This window comes from Babylonia areolata, chromosome 35 (assembly GCF_041734735.1).
Source record: "Babylonia areolata isolate BAREFJ2019XMU chromosome 35, ASM4173473v1, whole genome shotgun sequence".
Lineage (NCBI taxonomy): Eukaryota > Metazoa > Mollusca > Gastropoda > Neogastropoda > Buccinidae > Babylonia > Babylonia areolata.
The window spans coordinates 18,041,820-18,064,016 of NC_134910.1; the positions used below are offsets into that span (position 1 = coordinate 18,041,820).

The following is a 22,197-nucleotide window of genomic DNA, read 5'->3' on the forward strand; positions in this document are numbered from 1 at the left end:
CACACACACACACACACACACACACACACATAAAGATGCTAACTGGGAGAAATTCGAAAGTATGCTTGCTAGCTATAACACAGAGTTCATAAACACCGCGGATATAGATACATTGTATTCATTCTTTACTGACACCATTTTACAAGCTGCCGACATATCAATTCCAAAATACAATTCACTTAAATCAAGCAAGCATTCAGGAAATATTTGGTGGACACCAGCCTGTGAAGCAGCAGTAGATAATAAAAAATCTAAATTTATAACTTATCTGAGCAACAAATCACCAGAGAATCTTATTGAAAAGAAAAAGGCAAATCATCATAGCAACATGGTCATTGCACAGGCAAAAAGACAATATTGGTCTTCCTTCTGTAATAGGGAGATTTCTGATCATAAAGATACAAAAAAGGTATGGAAAAAATTTAATGAAATGAAAGAAGGTATAAATTTGCCATCTTGTCCTATTAAGATAAAAGACAAAGATTTTCCGTCCAATGCAGAGAAGGCAGAAACATTTGTAGAAATGTTCTCGGAGTCTATGCGATTGGAAGGTCTCTCACTTAAAAACAGAAAACACAGAACCGGAGAAGAGAGCAAAAGTGATTATACAGATCCATGTCCTGATAATAGTCAGTACGTCAATGCTCCACTCACGCTCAACGAGGTTAAAGAAGCATTAGTATCCCTCCCTAAAAAGAAAACATCTGTAGGACTTGATGCAGTCTCAAATGAGATGCTGAGACATTTACCAGAAAATTTTGTTGTTTTATTGTTTGAAATTTTTCAAAAGTGCTGGATTGATGGTTTAATGCCAGCACAATGGAAACAGTCTATTGTGATACCAGTTCATAAACAAGGAAAATGCAAAACAGATAAGAGCAGCTACAGGCCAATTGCACAAACATCACATACTGGTAAACTAATGGAAAGAATAATTTTGAGAAGGCTGATGTACTATTGTCATAAAAATAAGATTATCCCAATTAACCAAGCGGGCTTTCAGAGAGGTAGATCTGCAATTGATAATTCGGTAAAACTTACAACACATGTAAAACAACAATTCGCTAGAAGGAAAAACGTTCTCGCAACTTTTTTTGATGTGAAGAAAGCCTATGATCAAGTTTGGCATGCAAAGTTACTCTTTAAACTGAAATCTGTTGGCTTTTCAGGACATCTCTATGATTATATCAAAGATTTCCTGAGTGAAAGAAGTATACAGGTACGGGTCGGGAATACATACTCAAATCCTAAAACTCTTCACATGGGATTACCCCAAGGTTCTGTTATTGCCCCTGTTTTATTTAATATCTTGTTGAACGACTTACCCAAACACTTATCAAATGATGTGATCCTAGTGCAATACGCAGATGATATATGTATGTGGATGATGTAACTATGAAACGGAATACATCCAAAAGGGCTTTAAACTATCAAGAAAATATACCAAAGAGAAATAGATAGATTAAATAGATATATTGCTGACAATGGTCTTACATTATCATCAGAAAAAACACATATTATGCTTTTTAACAATGGTACAAACCCAGAAGAGTTACCAACATTTAGGATTGAAAATGAGACAATTCAGTATAAAGATACTGTTAAGTTTTTAGGATTGATACTTACTTCAAAACTAACTTGGAACAGCCATATTGAATATATATTAACAAAAGCAAGAAAATCTTTAAACTTACTCAAAATTGTGAGTAAACAATACTGGGGACAAGATACAACGATTTTGAAACATTTATCATCATCACTTATTCGATCCAAACTATCCTATGGACAAGAAGTCTTTTTCAATGCTCCCAAATATTTGCTAAAGAAACTTCAAAGCATAGACTGCAAAGCATATAGACTTGCCCTTGGTATACCTTTCCATGCATCGACCCTCGGAACATACAAAGAAATAGGAGTACTACCTTTAGATGAATACCGAAACCTCGCATGTGCTAAATACGTACTGAGAAGCTCAACAACTGAAAATTATACATCAGAGGAAGTAAAAATTACATCCGAAAACAACTTCCCCAAAAGAGCTAAAAACATATTTAACACCCATTGGCACGTTTGTGTCAAACCTGTTCGAAAAATCTAAAATTAATTCAGATGACGTAGACACACAGAAGACCGTAAGTCCATACCCCATCTGGGAGATGAATAAAGCACATTTTGATGTTAATCATACTGACATTAAAAAGAATGAAAATCCGAATATCACGGCAACGGAAGTCCGAGAACACCTTCAAAATAGATATCGTGATCATTTACAGATCTACACAGATGGCTCAGTATTAGACAATGGCCAAGCAGGTTCAGCTTTCGTTATACCAGAACTGAAAACGGAAAGATCATACTATATTGGTAAAAATCGTTCAATATTCACTGCTGAACTTCTTGCTATTCTTATGGCTCTAAATCATATTCTTGATCTTCCAATTTGCCTTCTACAAGTCTTGTTTTGCGTTGATTCCAAATCTGTATTATGTGCTTTAAACTCACCAAATTGTAAGAACAAATCTAAAATCATACTAGAAATCAGCCACATTTTACATCTTTTAAGCTTGAAAGGAACACATATTACGTTTTTCTGGGTTCCTTCACATCTTGGTATTCTCTACAATGAATGGGCTGACAGGGCTGCAAGAAAAGGTGCAAAGAACGAACAGGGAACCATAGAACTTTATGTGCCTCTGTCTGTACAAGAGGGTTATCGAATACTAGAAAAAACATCGTGGAACAAAGTCAGAGAATTATACCAGGAAAACGGCAAAGCTTTAAACCATAGTGTAATTAATGTTCAACAACCGGGAACTATCAATCAGTCAAATACATACAGTAATTCAATAAGATTAAGGCAGATTCATACATTATCAAACAGGATAAAACTGAACGCTTTTGTAACAAAGTTCAGCAAAGATGTCAGATGCATATGTGGAGAACATATTTCTAGCAACCATGTAATATTCGAATGTCAGAATCTAAAATGTTTTTTGCCAGACTTCACCAAAAGTTCTTTTGAATGTGTTATTAACAATTCCAATATGTTATTTGTTATTGCAGAAGGTTTGCTGCATAGTCCTATAGGACATTTGTTATAGATGTTATATTTGTTTGATGTTGGCGTTTATAACGTTTCCATTTTTCCTAGCGTTGTCTCTCCCTATTCACCCTCCACACATACACACACTTTTATCCCCCCCCCTCTCACAGCCCATACCCCCACGGTTTTTTTTTTTTTTTTTTTTTTTTTTTCCGTCTAATATCACTTCAAGTGGAAAGACGTTAAACTGAAGACAACAACAACAACACACACACACACACACACACACACACAGAGTCGCGTAACATCTTAAGTGTATGACCGTTTTTTTGTCTATTTATCCCGCCATGTAGGCAGCCATATATCCATTATCAGGGGTGCGCATGCTGGGGTATGTACTTGTTTTCATAATCCACCGAACGCTGACATGGATTACAGGATCTTTAACGTGTGTATTTAAACGAAGGAGAAGAAGAGGAGGAGGATGCTGGAGGGAACACGGTCCAATGAAGCGTGGATTTCCTTGAAACACAGTCATGCTGGATGGCACCATGTGTATCAGCCTTGCCATTTGCCAGCTCTCAAAAGCTTCGTTTATCCTCCGTATTTATAATAAAGATGATAATAATGATAATGGTAGCCTGATTATCTATAAAGCGCTTTTCCATGTAAAATAGTTCAGTTGCGCTGTACAATGTAAAAAAGAGTTAAAAAACGTACATCTAAACATTGAAAAGAAAAACTTCATGCATTTATAACCCAGCACACGAATCCGATGAAGTGGTCTGAACAAAGACGTTGCACTCCAGTGCTTGGGACGACTAACACATCTGCTGGAGAGAGAGAGAGAGGGTGGTGGGGGGGAGGGGGGGGGCGAGGAGGTAGAAAGACAGACACACAGAGATAGATACTGACAGATAGACAGACAGAGACACAGATACAGTGACAATGATAGACAGAAAGAGAGATACAGACAAAATACAGATACAGAGAGACACACGCGGACAGAAACTGAAACATAGACATAAAAAGACAGAGCAATCAACCACTTAAGGACGATTTACTGCCTCCTGTGTACGTTGGTGAGTGTAGATAAGCGGACAGTGGCTGGAGAACAGGGTCAGTTGTGCACTGCAGTGCGTGTTGCTTGGTTGATCTTCTGTGTGTCACAGTGAGTGGGATGGACGTTCATGTCTATGCTTTCCATACCTGGCAGTGATAGTCTGTTTTCTCACTTCTGTTGGTGTCATGTTCCTTCTGATCTTCTCTGTGTGACAGTGAGTATGGTGATATCATGTGGTCTATCGGATGACACGACAAACCGAGGTCCCGTGTGCAGCATGCTCTTAGCGCACGTTAAAGAACCTATGCCAACAAAAAGTGTGTCCATGGCAAAATCTTTTGGAAAAATCCATTTCGGGAAAGAAAAACTAGCGTTGCACTGCACTGTGGCGACGCTGTCCTCCCTGGAGAACAACCTGACTTACTGACACTATGGTCTGTTGTTACAACACGTAATGACCACTGACACTGTGATCTGTTGTTACAACACGTAATGACGCCTGACACTATGATCTGTTGTTACAACACGTAATGACGCCTCACACTGTGATCTGTTGTTACAACACGTAATGACGCCTGACACTATGATCTGTTGTTACAACACGTAATGACGCCTCACACTGTGATCTGTTGTTACAACACGTAATGACGCCTCACACTATGATCTGTTGTTACAACACGTAATGACACATGACACTGTGATCTGTTGTTACAACACGTAATGACGCCTCACACTATGATCTGTTGTTACAACACGTCATGACACATGACACTGTGATCTGTTGTTACAACACATAATGACGTCTCACACTGTGATCTGTTGTTCCAACACGTAATGACGCCACACACTGTGATCTGTTGTTACAACACGTAATGACCACTGACACTGTGAACTGTTGTTACAACACGTAATGACGCCTCACACTGTGATCTGTTGTTACAGCACGTAATGACGCCACACACTGTGATCTGTTCTTACAACACGTAATGACGCCTGACACTGTGATCTGTTTGTTACAACATGTAATGACGCCTTTACACTATGATCTGTTGTTACAACACGTAATGACGCCTGGCACAGTGATCTGTTGTTACAACACGTAATGACGCCACACACTGTGATCTGTTGTTACAACATGTAATGACGCCACACACTGTGATCTGTTGTTACGACAATTAATGACGCCACACACTGTGATCTGTTGTTACAACACGTAATGACGCCACACACTGTGATCTGTTGTTACAACACGTAATGACGCCACACACTGTGTTCTGTTGTTACAACACGTAATGACGCCACACACTGTGATCTATTGTTACAACACGTAATGACGCCTACATTGTGATCTGTTGTTACAACACGTAATGATGCATGACACTGTGATCTGTGGTTACAGCACGTAATGACACCTGACACTGATCTGTTGTTACAACACGTAATGGCGCATGACACTGTGATATGTTGTTACAACACGTAATGACGCATGCCTCTGATCTGTTGTTACAACACGTAATGACGCCTACATTGTGATCTGTTGTTACAACACGTAATGACGCCACACACTGTGTTCTGTTGTTACAACACGTAATGACGCCACACACTGTGATCTGTTGTTACAACACGTAATGACGCCTACATTGTGATCTGTTGTTACAACATGTAATGACGCCACACACTGTGATCTGTTGTTACAACACGTAATGACGTCTCACACTGTGATCTGTTGTTCCAACACGTAAAGACGCCAGACACTATGATCTGTTGTTACAACACGTAATGACCACTGACACTGTGAACTGTTGTTACAACACGTAATGACGCCACACACTGTGATCTGTTGTTACAACACGTAATGACGCCTGACATTGTGATCTGTTTGTTACAACATGTAATGACGCGTCACACTATGATCTGTTGTTACAACACGTAATGACGCCTGGCACTGTGATCTGTTGTTATAGCACGTAATGACGCCACACACTGTGATCTGTTGTTACAACACGTAATGACGCCACACACTGTGATCTGTTCTTACAACACGTAATGACGCCTACATTGTGATCTGTTGTTACAACACGTAATGACGCCACACACTGTGTTCTGTTGTTGCAACACGTAATGACGCCTGACACTGTGATCTGTTGTTACAACACGTAATGACACATGACACTGATCTGTTGTTATAACACGTAATGACGCCTCACACTGTGATCTGTTGTTACAACACGTAATGACGCCTACATTGTGATCTGTTGTTACAACACGTAATGATGCATGACACTGTGATCTGTTGTTACAGCACGTAATGACACCTGACACTGATCTGTTCTTACAACACGTAATGACGCCTGACACTGTGATCTGTTGTTACAACACGTAATGACGCCACACACTGTGTTCTGTTGTTACAACACGTAATGACGCCTCACACTGTGATCTGTTGTTACAACACGTAATGACGCCACACACTGTGATCTGTTCTTACAACACGTAATGACGCCTACATTGTGATCTGTTGTTACAACACGTAATGACGCCACACACTGTGTTCTGTTGTTGCAACACGTAATGACGCCTGACACTGTGATCTGTTGTTACAACACGTAATGACACATGACACTGATCTGTTGTTATAACACGTAATGACGCCTCACACTGTGATCTGTTGTTACAACACGTAATGACGCCTACATTGTGATCTGTTGTTACAACACGTAATGATGCATGACACTGTGATCTGTTGTTACAGCACGTAATGACACCTGACACTGATCTGTTGTTACAACACGTAATGACGCCTGACACTGTGATCTGTTGTTACAACACGTAATGACGCCACACACTGTGTTCTGTTGTTACAGCACGTAATGACGCCACACACTGTGATCTGTTGTTACAACACGTAATGACGCCTACATTGTGATCTGTTGTTACAACACGTAATGACGCCACACACTGTGTTCTGTTGTTACAACACGTAATGACGCCACACACTGTGAGCTATTGTTACAACACGTAATGACGCTTACATTGTGATCTGTTGTTACAACACGTAATGATGCATGACACTGTGATCTGTTGTTACAGCACGTAATGACACCTGACACTGATCTGTTGTTACAACACGTAATGGCGCATGACACTGTGATATGTTGTTACAACACGTAATGACGCATGCCTCTGATCTGTTGTTACAACACGTAATGACGCCTACATTGTGATCTGTTGTTACAACACGTAATGACGCCACACACTGTGTTCTGGTGTGACAACACGTAATGACGCCACACACTGCGATCTGTTCTTACAACACGTAATGACGCCTACATTGTGATCTGTTGTTACAACATGTAATGACGCCACACACTGTGATCTGTTGTTACAACACGTAATGACGTCTCACACTGTGATCTGTTGTTCCAACACGTAATGACGCCAGACACTATGATCTGTTGTTACAACACGTAATGACCACTGACACTCTGAACTGTTGTTACAACAAGTAAAGACGCCACACACTGTGATCTGTTGTTACAACACGTAATGACGCCTGACACTGTGATCTGTTTGTTACAACATGTAATGACGCGTCACACTATGATCTGTTGTTACAACACGTAATGACGCCTGGCACTGTGATCTGTTGTTATAGCACGTAATAACGCCACACACTGTGTTCTGTTGTTACAACACGTAATGACGCCACACACTGTGATCTGTTGTTACAACACGTAATGACGCCTACATTGTGATCTGTTGTTACAACACGTAATGACGCCTGACACTGTGATCTGATGTTACAACACGTAATGACGTCTCACACTGTCATCTGTTGTTACAACACGTAATGACGCCTGACACTGTCATCTGTTGTTACAACACGTAGTGACGCCTCACACAATGATCTGTTGTTACAACACGTAATGACGCCTGACACTTTGATCTGTTTTTACAACACATAATGATGCATGACACTGTCATCTGTTGTTACAACACGTAATGCCGCCTCTCACTCAGAACTGTTGTTACAACTCGTAATGATGCCTGACACTGATCTGTTGTTACAACACGTAATGACGCATGACACTGTGATATGTTGTTATAACACGTAAAGACGCCACACACTGTGATCTGTTGTTACAAGACATAAGGACGTGACACACTATGATCTGTTCTAAGAACACGTAATGACTCTTGCCACTGTGATACTGTGATCTGTTGTTACAACACGTGATGACGTCTAACACTGTGATTTGTAGTTAAAACACGTAATGACGCCTGACACTGTGATCTGTTGTTACAACACGTAATGACGCCTGATACTGTGATATGTTGTTACAACACATAATGACGTCTCACACTGTGATCTGTTTTTACAACACGTAATGACGCCTGACACTGTCCTCTGTTGTTACAACACGTAATGACGCCTCACGCAATGATCTGTTTTTACAACACGTAATGACGCAAGACACTGTCATCTGTTGTTAAAACACGTAATGACGCCTGGCACTTTGATCTGTTGTTACAACTCGGAATGATGCCTGACACTGATCTGTTGTTACAACACGTAATGACGCCTGACACTGTGGTCTGTTGTTACAACACGTAATGACACATGACACTGTGATCTGTTGTTACAATACGACGTAATGACGCCTCACACAATGATCTGTTGTTACAACACGTAATGACGCCTGACACTGTGATCTGTTGTTACAACACGTAATGACGTCTCACACTGTGATCTGTTACAACTCGTAATGACGCCTGAAACTGATCTGTTGTTGCAACACGTAATGACGCCTGAAACTGATCTGTTGTTACAACACGTAATGACGCCTGAAACTGATCTGTTGTTACAACACGTAATGACGCCTGACACTGTGATCTGTTGTTACAACACGTAATGACGCCTGACACTGTGATCTGTTGTTACAACACGTAATGACGCATGACACTGTGATCTGTTGTTACAACACGTAATGACGCCTGACACTGTGATCTGTTGTTACAACACGTAATGCCGCCTGATACTGTGAACTGTTGTTACAACACATAATGACGTCTCACACTGTGATCTGTAGTTACAACACGTAATGACGGCTGACACTGTGATCTCTATTACTGTGTGACGTGGACAGTTTGTTCAGCCTAATTTCTCCATTACTGTGTGACTTGGACAGTTTGTTCAGCCTAATTTCTCCATTACTGTGTGACTTGAACAGTTTATTTAGCCTAATTTCTCCATTACTGTGTGACTTGAACAGTTTGTTCAGCCTAATTTCTCCATTACTGTGTGACTTGAACAGTTTGTTCAGCCTAATTTCTCCATTACTGTATGACTTGGACAGTTTGTTCAGCCTAATTTCTCCATTACTGTGTGACTTGGACAGTTTGTTCAACCTAATTTCTCCATTACTGTATGACTTGGACAGTTTGTTCAGCCTAATTTCTCCATTACCGCGTGCAAGGGAACCATTTTTAGATCCCTTGCAATTTGCGTACAGGAGGATCAGATGTACGGATGATGCAATACTTTTTGTCTTAAACAAAATCTATGAACACCTACACAAATCAAATACCTGTGTCCGCCTGATGTTCTTTGATTTTTCTAGTGCTTTTAATACGATTCAACCTCACCTCTTAGCAAAAACGTTATGCACATGGGACTTGCTTTTCCGACGATTTTATGGGTTTTAGACTGTCTTACTAAAAGGCCTCAGTTTGTAAAATTAAATGATTTTATGTCTACTGTTTCTTTCACAAACACAGGTGAACCACAAGGCACAGTGCTCTCGCCTTTTCTTTTTACCTTGTATACGGCTGAATGCAGAAGTCTGACCAATTCATGTCCACTCGCTAAGTTTGCAGATGATTCCGCACTGACAGGACTTATTACTGATGATGATGACGTTGACTACCGAAGAGAAATTGACAGGTTTGTGAACTGGTGTGAAGAAAATTTCATTGAACTGAATGTTGGCAAAACGAAAGAGCTTGAAATCGACTTCAGAAAAAAGAAATCAAGTTTAAGTAAAATCATCACAAAAAATGAAGTGGTCGAACAAGTAGACTCATACAAATATCTTGGTGTGATAATCGACAATAAGCTGTCTTGGAATGAAAACTCAACTGCACTCATTAAAAAGAGCAACAGTCGCATGTACTGTCTTAGAAAAATAAAATCTTTTAATGTATGCAAGCAGATGCTCCAAATGTTTTACACATCTGTTGTCTGCAGTGTTTTAACATACGGAGCCGTGTGCTTGGGGGGAAACCTGACCAAACATAACAAAGACAGGTTGGAAAAGTCATTAGGAAAGCGGGTGGGGTGGTGGGTATAAGACGAGACGCCTTTAGCGACATGCACAATAGAAAACTGACTGACAGACTAATAACAATTTTGACCGACGAAAGACACCCACTACATGATGACATTAATAGCAGAAGGTCAGACATAAGTGGTAGGTTCAGAGCTCCACGCGCAAGAACATCTCGCTACATTCATTCGTTCATCCCAACAGCCGCTCGCTGCCTGTGTTGGCAGGGAGATGAGGCACTAACATTCACACGGCTACAGTGGAATTGGAGATGTTAGTGGGTATGTTAAACCATTGGTTCAGATTTCTTACTGGGACATCACAAACACGCATGGGCGCGCGCACATGCAGATACAAAGACACACACACACACGGCGCACACACACCACACATTGCCCTCCCCCAAACCATGGACGTTTAACAGGTTTGTGGAAAATCAGACCCAGATCCTGTGGTCCTAAGGCCAGTAGAATGACGACGGTGCCCCCCCCCCACCTCCCTCCGACCCCCTCCACCTCCCAACCCCCCCAGAACCTCCTCACAGTTTCCGGGCCAACCTGTGACCTTTGCTGACTGTGAAAGGTCAGCGACAGCTGAGTGGCTTCAGCAGGCAGACATATCACGTGCGGCCTTCACTGGGCTCCGTCTGCTTCGCAATTTTCTTCCTTTCTGGCCTGTGTCTCTGTCTGTCTGTCTCTGTGTCTGTCTGTCTGTCTCTTTGTCTGTCTCTGTGTCTCCCTGTCTCTTTTTCACTCTGTCTGTCTCTGTGTCTGTATGTCTCTTTGTATATCTCTGTCTCTTTGTCTGTCAGTCTGTCTGTCTCTTTGTCAGTCTGTCTGTCTCTTTGTCTGTCTGTCTGTCCTTGTGTCTGTCTGTCTCTTTGTCTGTCTGTCTTTGTGTCTGTCTGTTTCTTTGTCTGTCAGTCTGTCCGTCTGTCTGTCTCTTTGTCAGTCTGTCTGTCTCTTTGTCTGTCTTTGTGTCTGTCTGTCTCTGTGTCTGTCTGTCTCTGACTGTCTGTCTCTGTGTCTGCCTCTCTGTTTCTTTGTCTGTCTGAAAAGAAAACATTGACTGAAACATTGACTTCTGGAACTGTTACTCATGTGGCGAAAGTTTGCCTGAAATACTGTTGACATGTGATGGAATATATCTGTCTTCGAAGAATCTGAAAAAAGAAGATAATATATCAGACACGTTTCTTGATTCCTTCATCGTAAGCTCCCCCCCCCCTCCCCCACTCAAATTCTCCCCTCTTCCCTTGTTTTTATATTACGGCCTTTGGCCGACGTTAAAAAAAACATAATTTTCGTTTTCTCTTTCTCTTCCTTTCGTTTCATTTTTTTTTCCGTCCCATTTTTTCTTTCTTTTGTCTTTTCCATGTCATCTTCCCTCAACCCTCACCACCACCACCACCACCCTCACCACCACCACCACCACCACCGCCGCCGCCGCCGCCACTACTACTACTACTAGTATTACTTCTACTGTATATTCTGTATCACGTGCTGATGTCCTCATTCCGCTGCCGTCAGAACACCATTACCACCACCACCACTATCACTACTAATACTGCTGCTGCTGCTGCTGCTGCTATTACTACTACAATTGTTAATGCTGTATGTTGTGTATCAGGTAGTGTCCTCATTCCGCCAACAGCCCCCAGCACCAGCAGAATGGTGGCAGAAGAGCACCAACGGCACTTCCAGGTCTGGGACTACGTGGTCTTCGCTCTGATGCTGGCCGTGTCGGCGGCCATCGGGGTGTTCTACGGGTGCCGGGGCGGGCGGCAGAAGACGACCAAGGAGTTCCTGATGGCCAACCGTAGCATGAGCATCGTGCCCGTGGCCATCTCCATCCTGGTGTCCTTCATGTCGGCCATCCTCATCCTGGGCACGCCGGCAGAGATGTACACGGCGGGCACCCAGTACTTCATCTACCTGGGGGGCATGCTGCTGGCCATCGTCATCGCCGCTCTCGTCTTCGTGCCGCTGCTCTACCCCCTGAAACTGACCAGCAGCTTCGAGGTCAGGCTTTTACACTGCTAATCACTTCATCAAGTATCAGTCACTTCATCAAGTATCAGTCAATTCAGTCAATAAGCAGCAGCTTTGAGGCTAGGCTTTTACACTGCTAATCACGTCGTCAAGTATCAATCAGTCCATTAATGATTTTTGAAATTTGTTTCTTTTGTTTCGTATTGTTTTTTGTTTGGTTTGGTTTGAAACGTTTTGTATTGCATTGTATTGTACTATGTTGTTTTGATTTGTATTGTAGTGTATTGTAGTGTAGTTAGTGTATAATTCTGAATCATATCATAACATATCGTATCGTGTCGTGTTGTGTCGAGTTGCGTTGCGTTGTGTCAGACTGCTTTGCAATGCAATGCATTGCGTCTGTTAATTTACTTATTTGTTTATTTATCTGTTTATTAGTTCACTGATGTTTATCTATTGATTCATTTGTCCTTTCGTTTCTGGCCGTTATATCTAGCTTGAAAGGCAATTTTTCCTTCAGCTCATTCTATTTTTAGATACCATTATCCACAGTCTTTGTATTTGTATTTGTATTTCTCTTTATCACAACAGATTTCTCTGTGTGAAATTCGGGCTGCTCTCCCCAGGGAGAGCGCGTCGCTACACTACAGCGCCACCCATTTTTTGTATTTTTTCCTGCGTGCAGTTTTATTTGTTTTTCCTATCGAAGTGGATTTTTCTACAGAATTTTGCCAGGAACAACCCTTTTGTTGCCGTGGGTTTTTTTACGTGCGCTAAGTGCATGCTGCACACGGGACTTAGGTTTATCGTCTCATCCGAATGACTAGCGTCCAGACCACCACTCAATGTCTAGTAGGAGGGGGAGAAAATATCGGCGACTGAGCCGTGATTCGAACCAGCGCGCTCAGATTCTCTCGCTTCCTTGGCGGACGCGTTACCTCTAGGCCATCACTCCACTCTTTATTGTCGTTGTCGTTATCATTGTCACCTTCTTCTTGTCTGCTTGTTCCTCTTGTTAATGTTCGATATTGTTGTTGCTGCTGCTATAGTTGTTGTTATTGCCGTTGTTGTAGTTGTTGTTATTGCCGTTGTTGTAGTTGTTGATGATGATGAGCTTCTTCTTCAGACAGACAGACGGACAGACAGACGGACAGACATTTAGATACATAGATGGATATTTCAACTTGTTTCAGCATGTTCAATAACGTGTGTAAACAATCATAAAAGTGCAGGCATGGTCATTGTTATCCATTGTTCTGTGTCACAGTATCTGGAGAGAAGGTTCAAATTCCGCCCCGCCAAACTGACGGGCACGCTGATTCTCATCGTTCAACAGGTAAAGGTTTCAGCTGTGTGTTGTCTGTACAGTGGGTGATATATTGTTGATTCGATACAGGCAGACCGTAAGCCAGGCACGCGCTGGGCAAAGGGGAACACTGTCGTCACTCATGATTTATGGACCATCAGAGAGAGGCCATGTGGACGTCTGAAGCTCCATGAATTACGATCAGCGAGTGTACATGGAATGAAAATGCGCTGCTATGTGTGTTGTATGTTGTATTGGGTTCCGTTGACTTTGTGTGTGTGTGTGTGTGTGTGTGTGTGTGTGTGTGTGTGTGTGTGTGTGTGTGTGTGCGTGCGTGCGTGTGTATGTGTGTGTCTGTGTCTGTGTGTCTGAAGTTAACATGTCTGTAAAAATATTGACGGCTTCATTTATGTCTTGGTGTAGCAGACGATCTGCTTCAACTAGTTTTTGTACATTCTCAGGCCGTTCAAGATTATGTAACAAGACATACTCTTTGTCTTCTGACCATATGAGTTTGTCGAAACAAGAAAAGGTTTCTTCCCCATGTTCAAAATTTTCTGTACAATAAACATGACAGACTATCGGCATATGCTTGAACTCAATACGTTCCCCAACATACATCTCACGAGGTAATGTGCAGAGTGAATGTGAAAACAAAAAGTAATCTATAACGCTGTTGCCAGTAGAAGACAAGAAAGTATAGCAACCGTCTTTGTTACCTTCAGTCATACCATTTAAAATGTGTAGGTCGAAACCTGCACACAAGCATAGCAGATTTTTTCCGTAGCTATTGAGATAATGATCATGAGAAAACCTACGAAAGCCGCGTGGTATTTGATTCCGTCCAAAGGTGATTATCATTTACATTATCATTATCGCATCTACCCTGTACAGAGCGGAAGAGATCAACGTCAAAATGCCAAGGAATTTTGTTTGCAATTCTGGCATTTAAGTCTCCACGTATGATAAACTGTGCATCAATATTACATTCTAAAATATCTTGTAAGGTACGCTCCAGCATAGAAATACCATGCGTGAATTCACTGTTAGTATAAAATGGGCTGTCAGTAGGGTTCAGGTTTTCGCAAATCATGAAAACATCTGTATCAGTTCCAAACAGTTCGCTGGCCAACTGTAGTATTATTGTATTGTTATATGGTGTTGATACTTTTCTAACAAATTTCATCAATTCATTCCTGACGAGAGCAATCACTCCTCCACTGTTGAAAAGTTTCAGTTGAGCTGGTGCAATAAGATGGGTGTGGGAAGGGAATGCTGCTGAACAAAAGCTTTGCATAAACGTTTCAGTAAAATAAATAAAGTATACGAAACATAGGACAGGAAAGAAGGAGCATTTAGTTTGGAGGCGAGACCTTCCACGTTCCATGCCAGTACAGACAGCTCACCTGAGGACTGATTTACACTGTCACTGACTACATCAGGGTCACGGCCTTCACGTCATTTCTTTTTCTTCCCAGCTTTAGAGTCCAACTGCTTTTTAGAGCACGAAGGGGTCAGCCAGTCTGTCGGAAGTCTTGCCTGAGTGTTACGTGTCTGTCTGTCTGTCAGAGTTTGTTGTGAGTTGCTGTATGTTGGTGTCCGTGCAGCGCCGCTCTGCTTTCCTCGCACGGACATCACGGGAGGACTGCAGCTACTTCGGTGCGCTGGGGAATCCCCTGTTCTCTTCGCTGCGCTTTTAGATGCAGGCGTACTTTTCTGGTGCGTTCGTCCTTTTCCACTGTCATCACATCTTGTTGAGGACGGGCGGGAGTGAGAGGGGTTTCCCGTGCAATCTTGGGTGGGAGGGGAGAGATGGGGGGTGGTCTCCTCGTTCGTTGTGGTCGCAGAAAGTGCTTGGTCTTGTGAAGTGTTTCCTGCGTCTGCTGTCACGTCTGTCTGCCGCGTCTTCCGTGTTGGACGGCACCGGGTCTGTAGACTGGTCAGTGCTGGCAGTTGGCCTCACACACAGCAGGAGAGGGATGGATGCTCGGTTCTTGCTGTTCTGCTGCCAGGGTCATAGGACTGCTTCTCTCGGGTTCCCTTCTTTCCGGAACATGGTGATGAACAGGCTGTTGGCTGCTAACCTCATGCTGACCACTCTCCATAGTGGCGTGACGGACTGGTTGGTCTGTTTGTCCTGCAGAACCTGACAGCACGTGACTGTAAAGCCTCGTGCCGGGAACAACGGGCACACGGTCGGGACTTGGAGTCTGATTGGGGTGGGGCTTGGGGGGTTGTAGTTGGTCAGTGGTTGGGATTCGGTCATGAGAGTTATCGTGATCATTACGATGTCTTCCGTCTGCGTGCGTCTCGTGTAGTTACCTCTTCCATCCCGAGGATCTCTGTGACGTCTGTCCTCCCACTGTGTGTACCTGGACGGGGCTTGCTGTGTGTGTGTGTGTGTGTGTGTGTGTGTGTGTGTGTGTGTGTGTGTGCGTGCGTGCGTGCGTGTGTATGTGTGTGTCTGTGTGTCTGTGTTTCTGTGTATCTTCGTGTCCGTCCGTGTGTATCTGTATGTGTTTCTATCTGCGTATGTGCTTTGCGTACATACGTGCGTGTATCTGGTTATATGAGTGTGTGTGCGAATGAGAGAAAGGAGAGAGAGAGAGAGTCTTGAGTCTTGACATATTAATTGATTAGGCCTTTGACCCATATCAACAGAGATTAACACATCTAGAGGTGTGGTATGAAAATAACACAAAAATGTAATTGATAATTCACACATTTCTGATTTGAAAAGCTGTGTAGATGTAAGTGGCGAGACGTGTTTGAACGTTTTTGTTTTTGTCAGCGAATAACAACGATAGTTTGAAGTTGGAAAGACGATTGAAATACTTCTTTGCAATATACATCTCCCTAAGTTCTTATTATTTTGGACAACACAGAATGAAGTGAACTTCTGTTTCTCAATGATATCTGCAAAATGAACAATCAAATTTTCTTTCACAAGCATCGTCTGTGAAACGTAGTTTGTGTATTTTTAATGGTGATACTCCTAATCTCAAACGATTTTAAAATATTCGAATTCTAATGTGTTTTAACATGTTTGAATGTGGTGCTGAAGCTAAAGATGAGCTGAATGAGCAATAGAATGAGAATCTGTCATTTGAATTTATACTGTTTACCCATTTGTGTTTATAGAACCTTACTACACATTCCTTAAATTCAGCCCAAGACGCCTTTTCATCACCTACTCCCTGATTCCTCCAAACTTCTTCAAAACCATAATAATACAATGTACAACAAATGGAAGAGTCCCATGTCTTCTTATTTTGTTTATGTGGGAATAAAAGCATTATATATGCTTTAAATGGCAAACATCATGGCAAATGGTAGACATCATGGCAACACGTAACCAGTATTTCAAACACGTAGTATACATATTTATGTACAATGGGTAGCGTCCTGTCTCGCCATAAACTAAAAGATTTGGCGTTTTGGTGGTAACATTCAAAAATCTTTTCAGCGAAAACAGATGCACTCTTTCTGTGACTGTAAGATCGTTATCAATACACCAAACTTCAGCACCATAACTTAACATAGGCTGGATCTGTGCATCAAACAGTTTGAAAAATACAGTGGGGGATCTTTCTCCTAGAGACCAGAATATACATACCACGCCTTTTTTTTGTGTTTTTGTTTTTTGCACGATCAGCGATATCTTTCAAAGCGTGGGAAAAGGACAAGCGAGAGGAGAGACAGACACCAAGATACCTGTATAAGTTTGTCACTTCTGTCTGATTTTCTCCATAATACCACCGTTCACATGCAGCAACATGACTACCGTTTCTAAAGATTGTGTGTGTGTGTGTGTGTGTGTGTGTGTGTGTGTGTGTGTGTGTGTGTGTGTGTGTGTGTGTGTATCTGTATGTGCGTCCATCTGCGTACGTGTATCTTCTTGTATGAATGTGTGTGCGAATGAGAGAAAGGAGAGAGGGAGAGAGAGAGAGAGAGGGAAGGACGGACAGAAGGATAGACAGACAGGCAAACTGGTAAACCAACAAACTGTCATGACACCCAGTTTTTGTTGATGTCATGACAGTGTTGCCTGGTTGTGAAGGGAAGAGTTTTTGTATGGCTTGGATATGCCACTGTTGTTTGGTCTGAACTCGTTGGTACAGAGAGGATAGTGGTGCACGTGGTGCAGGCGCTGAGGTGAATATCAATTTGTACAGAATTAATGTTAATTCTTATTCCACTGTGGGCGCAGGGAGGTGTTGGTCACAGGAGTGTCCTCTTGAACAGAGACGTTGGAATGTTGGCTGTCATGGGGTACTTTGTGTTCATCGCCCTTCATGTCCAGCTTCAGCAAAGCTGATGGGATCGACCAACAAAGATTTCTCTTATTTGTCTTACAACTGATGGGATCGACCAACAAAGATTTCTCTTATTTGTCTTACAACTGATGGGATCGACCAACAAAGATTTCTCTTATTTGTCTTACAACTGATGGGATCGACCAACAAAGATTTCTCTAATTTGTCTTACAACTGATGGGATCGACCAACAAAGATTTCTCTTATTTGTCTTACAACTGATGGGATCGACCAACAAAGATTTCTCTAATTTGTCTTACAACTGATGGGATCGACCAACAAAGTTTGTCTTACAACTGATGGGATCGACCAACAAAAATTTCTCTAATTTGTCTTACTAACTGCACGTGCTTGCATTTTTTTTTCTTCTTTCTCTTCTTACTTTTCTTTTCTTTTTCTTTTTCTGTCTTATATATACATATATATATGTGTGTGTGTGTTTGTTGAGATGGCAAAACAACAACAACAAAACAAAACAAAAAAACAACAACACCCCCCCCCCCCCAAAAAAAAAAACAACAACAAAAAAACCATACGAGCACACGAGGTTGTCTTTGAATTAACAAGTTTTTAAAAAAAAATTTTGTCGTCGTTGTTCAGGATGGAAAGCACGTGCTGTCCGGGATATTGAATTTGTATGTATCGTTGTTGAGGAGCTGACGTTGACAGAAATTGCGTCGACTTGATTCATTCTTAATGGTCACTTTGTGGCGCATCAGTCATATATATAATAGGATTTCAATCTTATGAATAGACATTCTTTCATAGTTGAGTGTTATTTGAACTTATATAAAACATGTCAAATACTGGAAGATAATTTGATCTATTTACTTCGGTTTGACTTTTGCACTGCCCTTGCAACATTTATTGTGATTGAATTGATACGATTGTCTGTTTTGATGTCCTGTCTTTGTCTCTGTACTTATTGTAATGCATATGTATTTGATTGCAAAGATGAATGTGAAGTTTGCTTTTCTTTTACAATCATACTTAATTTGACAATGTCCGCAGTGTTCACACGTGAAATATCGATATATACCATATATTCTGAAAATGCGAATTTACACATGTGTTCTGGAATACGCTTGAAAGACATATCAAAGACATATCAATATAAAATGCAAAATTCTTAAAATTCAACGAAGGAATCATTATATTTGGACACAATAGCGCATTCATGTCTGATGGAACTCTTGACATGATTATAGTCCATGCCAAATTCTTCATCTTCAAATGCAAGGTCAGTAATACAATTCTACAGCTTAATCATTTCAGAAAATATCTGAAACGTGTATATGAAACTGAAAAACATATCTCGCTTGTGAATATGTCTGTTAATACATTCTTGATAAACTGGTTTCCATACAAGCATTTGATCAACATTTGAAGATGTTAAAATCACTGCACGTTCCTCTTATGTATGCATTCTTTTTCTTTCTTTCCTTTTTTTACCCAGTGAATATCGCTGATTATACACACCTATCACTCGTTTAATACATACATACCGCTGATTATACACACCTATCACTCGTTTAATACATACATTTCGCTGATTATACACACCTATCACTCGTTTAATACATACACATCGCTGATTATACACACCTATCACTCGTTTAATACATACATATCGCTGCATAGAATTTCTAGGGGCATGAGAGGAATACAGAAGAATAACCAGAACAAAAGAAAAGAACAACATTACAACATTGATTATCTAAACATGCAATAAGGTGTAAATGCTTTATTCTATGACGTTTATTATATACATTACATGCAAACATCAGTGGATGAAAATACGTGTTTACAGGTGCCGATATGCTTGTGTGCATGTCTATAAATTTATATGCTTGTAACAGTGTGTGTGTGTGTGTGTGTGTGTGTGTGTGTGTGTGTGTGTGTGTGTGTGTGTGTGTGTGCGCGCGCGCGCATGTGGATTTATATGTATTTGTATGGATATCAAATGATATACTTAATATAAGGAAATAGTAGTGTTTATCCTTTTTGTTTTTCTTTCTGGTCGTATGTCACCATTTCTGTTTTTGACATTGAAAATGAAATTTAAAAAGGTTCATTTAAAAAAAAAGAAAAAAAAGGAAACGATTTTTTACCTGCAAAGATCCATGAACATGGTTTCAGCTTAATAAGAAAGCTAAAGGGAGAATTGAAATTTTGTGATTTCGTATTCCTGAAGTGATGACTGATATAATTCATTCCTGCATGGGGAAATGTGGATATATTCATATATCTTTGTTTGAATTGTCTAATGATAAGAAGGTCGCATCTCTATTTCGTCATGTTGTTTATCCCTGCGTTGGAGAGCGAGTCAACCTGTCGTGTGACCTTGAACTGAGTGAAGTGCAGCAGTGCGACACAGACACAGACATATAGACAAACAAAGACACAGACAGACAGGTAGACAGACATAAAGAGATAGAGACAGATTCGCTAGTGATATTAAGGTTGTTGCCATGTGACTTTTCAGATCCTGTACATGGGCGTGGCATCCTTTGCACCATCCACCGCCCTTGAAGCAGGCAAGGACTGCGAGAAAAGTCATGTGTTTAGTTACACTGTCGGCTAGTTTGATGGTTGGTTTGCAGGTCTGTCCGTCCGTCTTACTGGGTCATGTGAGATTTCCCAGCCAGGTTTCGAATGGCAGAAGAAAAAAAGATGATTCTACGTAGGTCGTATCAATGCATTTTGTTGCTGCTGCACTTGTCACTATTACTCTCAGCATTTCAGTCTAATATCACCATCTTAGATGAACAGACTATAAATAAATAAACGAACGAACTCTCAGCATCATTACGTTTCAAGGAGGAGGAAGGTGGCAGAATGGTTGTCACTCTGCCAATACAGAGAGTCCGTGTGGGTATGGGTTCGAATCCTGCTCTCGCCCTTTCTCCCAAGTTTGACAAAATCAAACTGATCGTCTAGTCCTGTGGATGAGATGATAAACCGAGGTCCCGTGCGCAGCACACACGTGGCGCCCTAAAAATGAACTGATGGACATGAAGTGCTGTCCTGTGGCAACATTGTGCAGAAGAAATCCACTCCGATAGGTACACATGTGTATGCATGCGCTCAAGGCCTGACTAAGCACGTTGAGTTATGCTGCTGGTCAGGCATCTTATTAGCAGATATGGTGCAGCGTATATGGATTTGTCGGAACGCAGTGACAGCTTCTTGGGAAACTGAAACTGATCATGATTGTTCAGTATTGAAGCGATTACATGTGTTTATCGTTTTTATCACCTGCTTTTAAGAAAAGCTATTCATTTTACTATCTCCTTTGTATGAAGCATATGACATTAACATCAGTACAGTGAAGTCCACTGCCACATTGTTATCAGCAGGTAATTTTCTGTTGCAAATGTTATTGTTCAATCTGAAATCAGTACATTTTGTTGTCAGCTGCACTATTTAGCCACGAAACTGAATTCTGTTCCCCCATCACCCACTACCACGTCACTACACCCTCAACCACTCCACGTCACTACACCCTCAACCACTCCACGTCACTACACCCTCAACCACTCCCACATCACCACACCCTCAACCACTCCACGTCACTACACCCTCAACCACTCCCACATCACCACACCCTCAACCACTCCACGTCACTACATCCTCAACCACTCCCACATCACCATACCCTCAACCACTCCACGTCACTACACCCTCAACCACTCCACGTCACTACACCCTCAACCACTCCACGTCACTACATCCTCAACCACTCCACTTCACTACACCCTCAACCACTCCACGTCACTACACCCTCAACCACTCCCACGTCACTACACCCTCAACCACTCCACGTCACTACACCCTCAACCACTCCCACGTCACTACACCCTCAACCACTCCACGTCACTACACCCTCAACCACTCCCACATCACCACACCCTCAACCACTCCCACACCCCCACACCCTCAACCACTCCACGTCACTACACCCTCAACCACTCCACGTCACTACACCCTCAACCACTCCCACATCACCACACCCTCAACCACTCCACGTCACTACACCCTCAACCACTCCCACATCACCACACCCTCAACCACTCCACGTCACTACACCCTCAACCACTCCCACATCACCACACCCTCAACCACTCCACGTCACTACACCCTCAACCACTC

The 22,197-nt window shown here is 41.8% G+C and overlaps 1 protein-coding gene across 4 annotated transcripts in view; it reads left to right on the plus strand.

Annotated features, from left to right (window-relative positions):
• Positions 1–22,197, plus strand: part of LOC143277877 (sodium-coupled monocarboxylate transporter 1-like) — a 98,548-nt gene that overhangs the window by 30,211 nt on the left and 46,140 nt on the right. For 2 of the 4 annotated variants that reach the window (XM_076582827.1, XM_076582826.1), the window contains exons 3-5: positions 12,062–12,453; positions 13,691–13,759; positions 20,531–20,582. In XM_076582827.1, the coding sequence (XP_076438942.1) occupies positions 12,103–12,453; positions 13,691–13,759; positions 20,531–20,582 (472 nt within the window). In that variant the 5' untranslated portion in view covers positions 12,062–12,102. Of the gene's footprint in view, positions 1–4,129; positions 4,321–12,061; positions 12,454–13,690; positions 13,760–20,530; positions 20,583–22,197 lie in introns of those variants that run through there. The other 2 variants (XM_076582824.1, XM_076582825.1) reach the window with 2 other exon arrangements.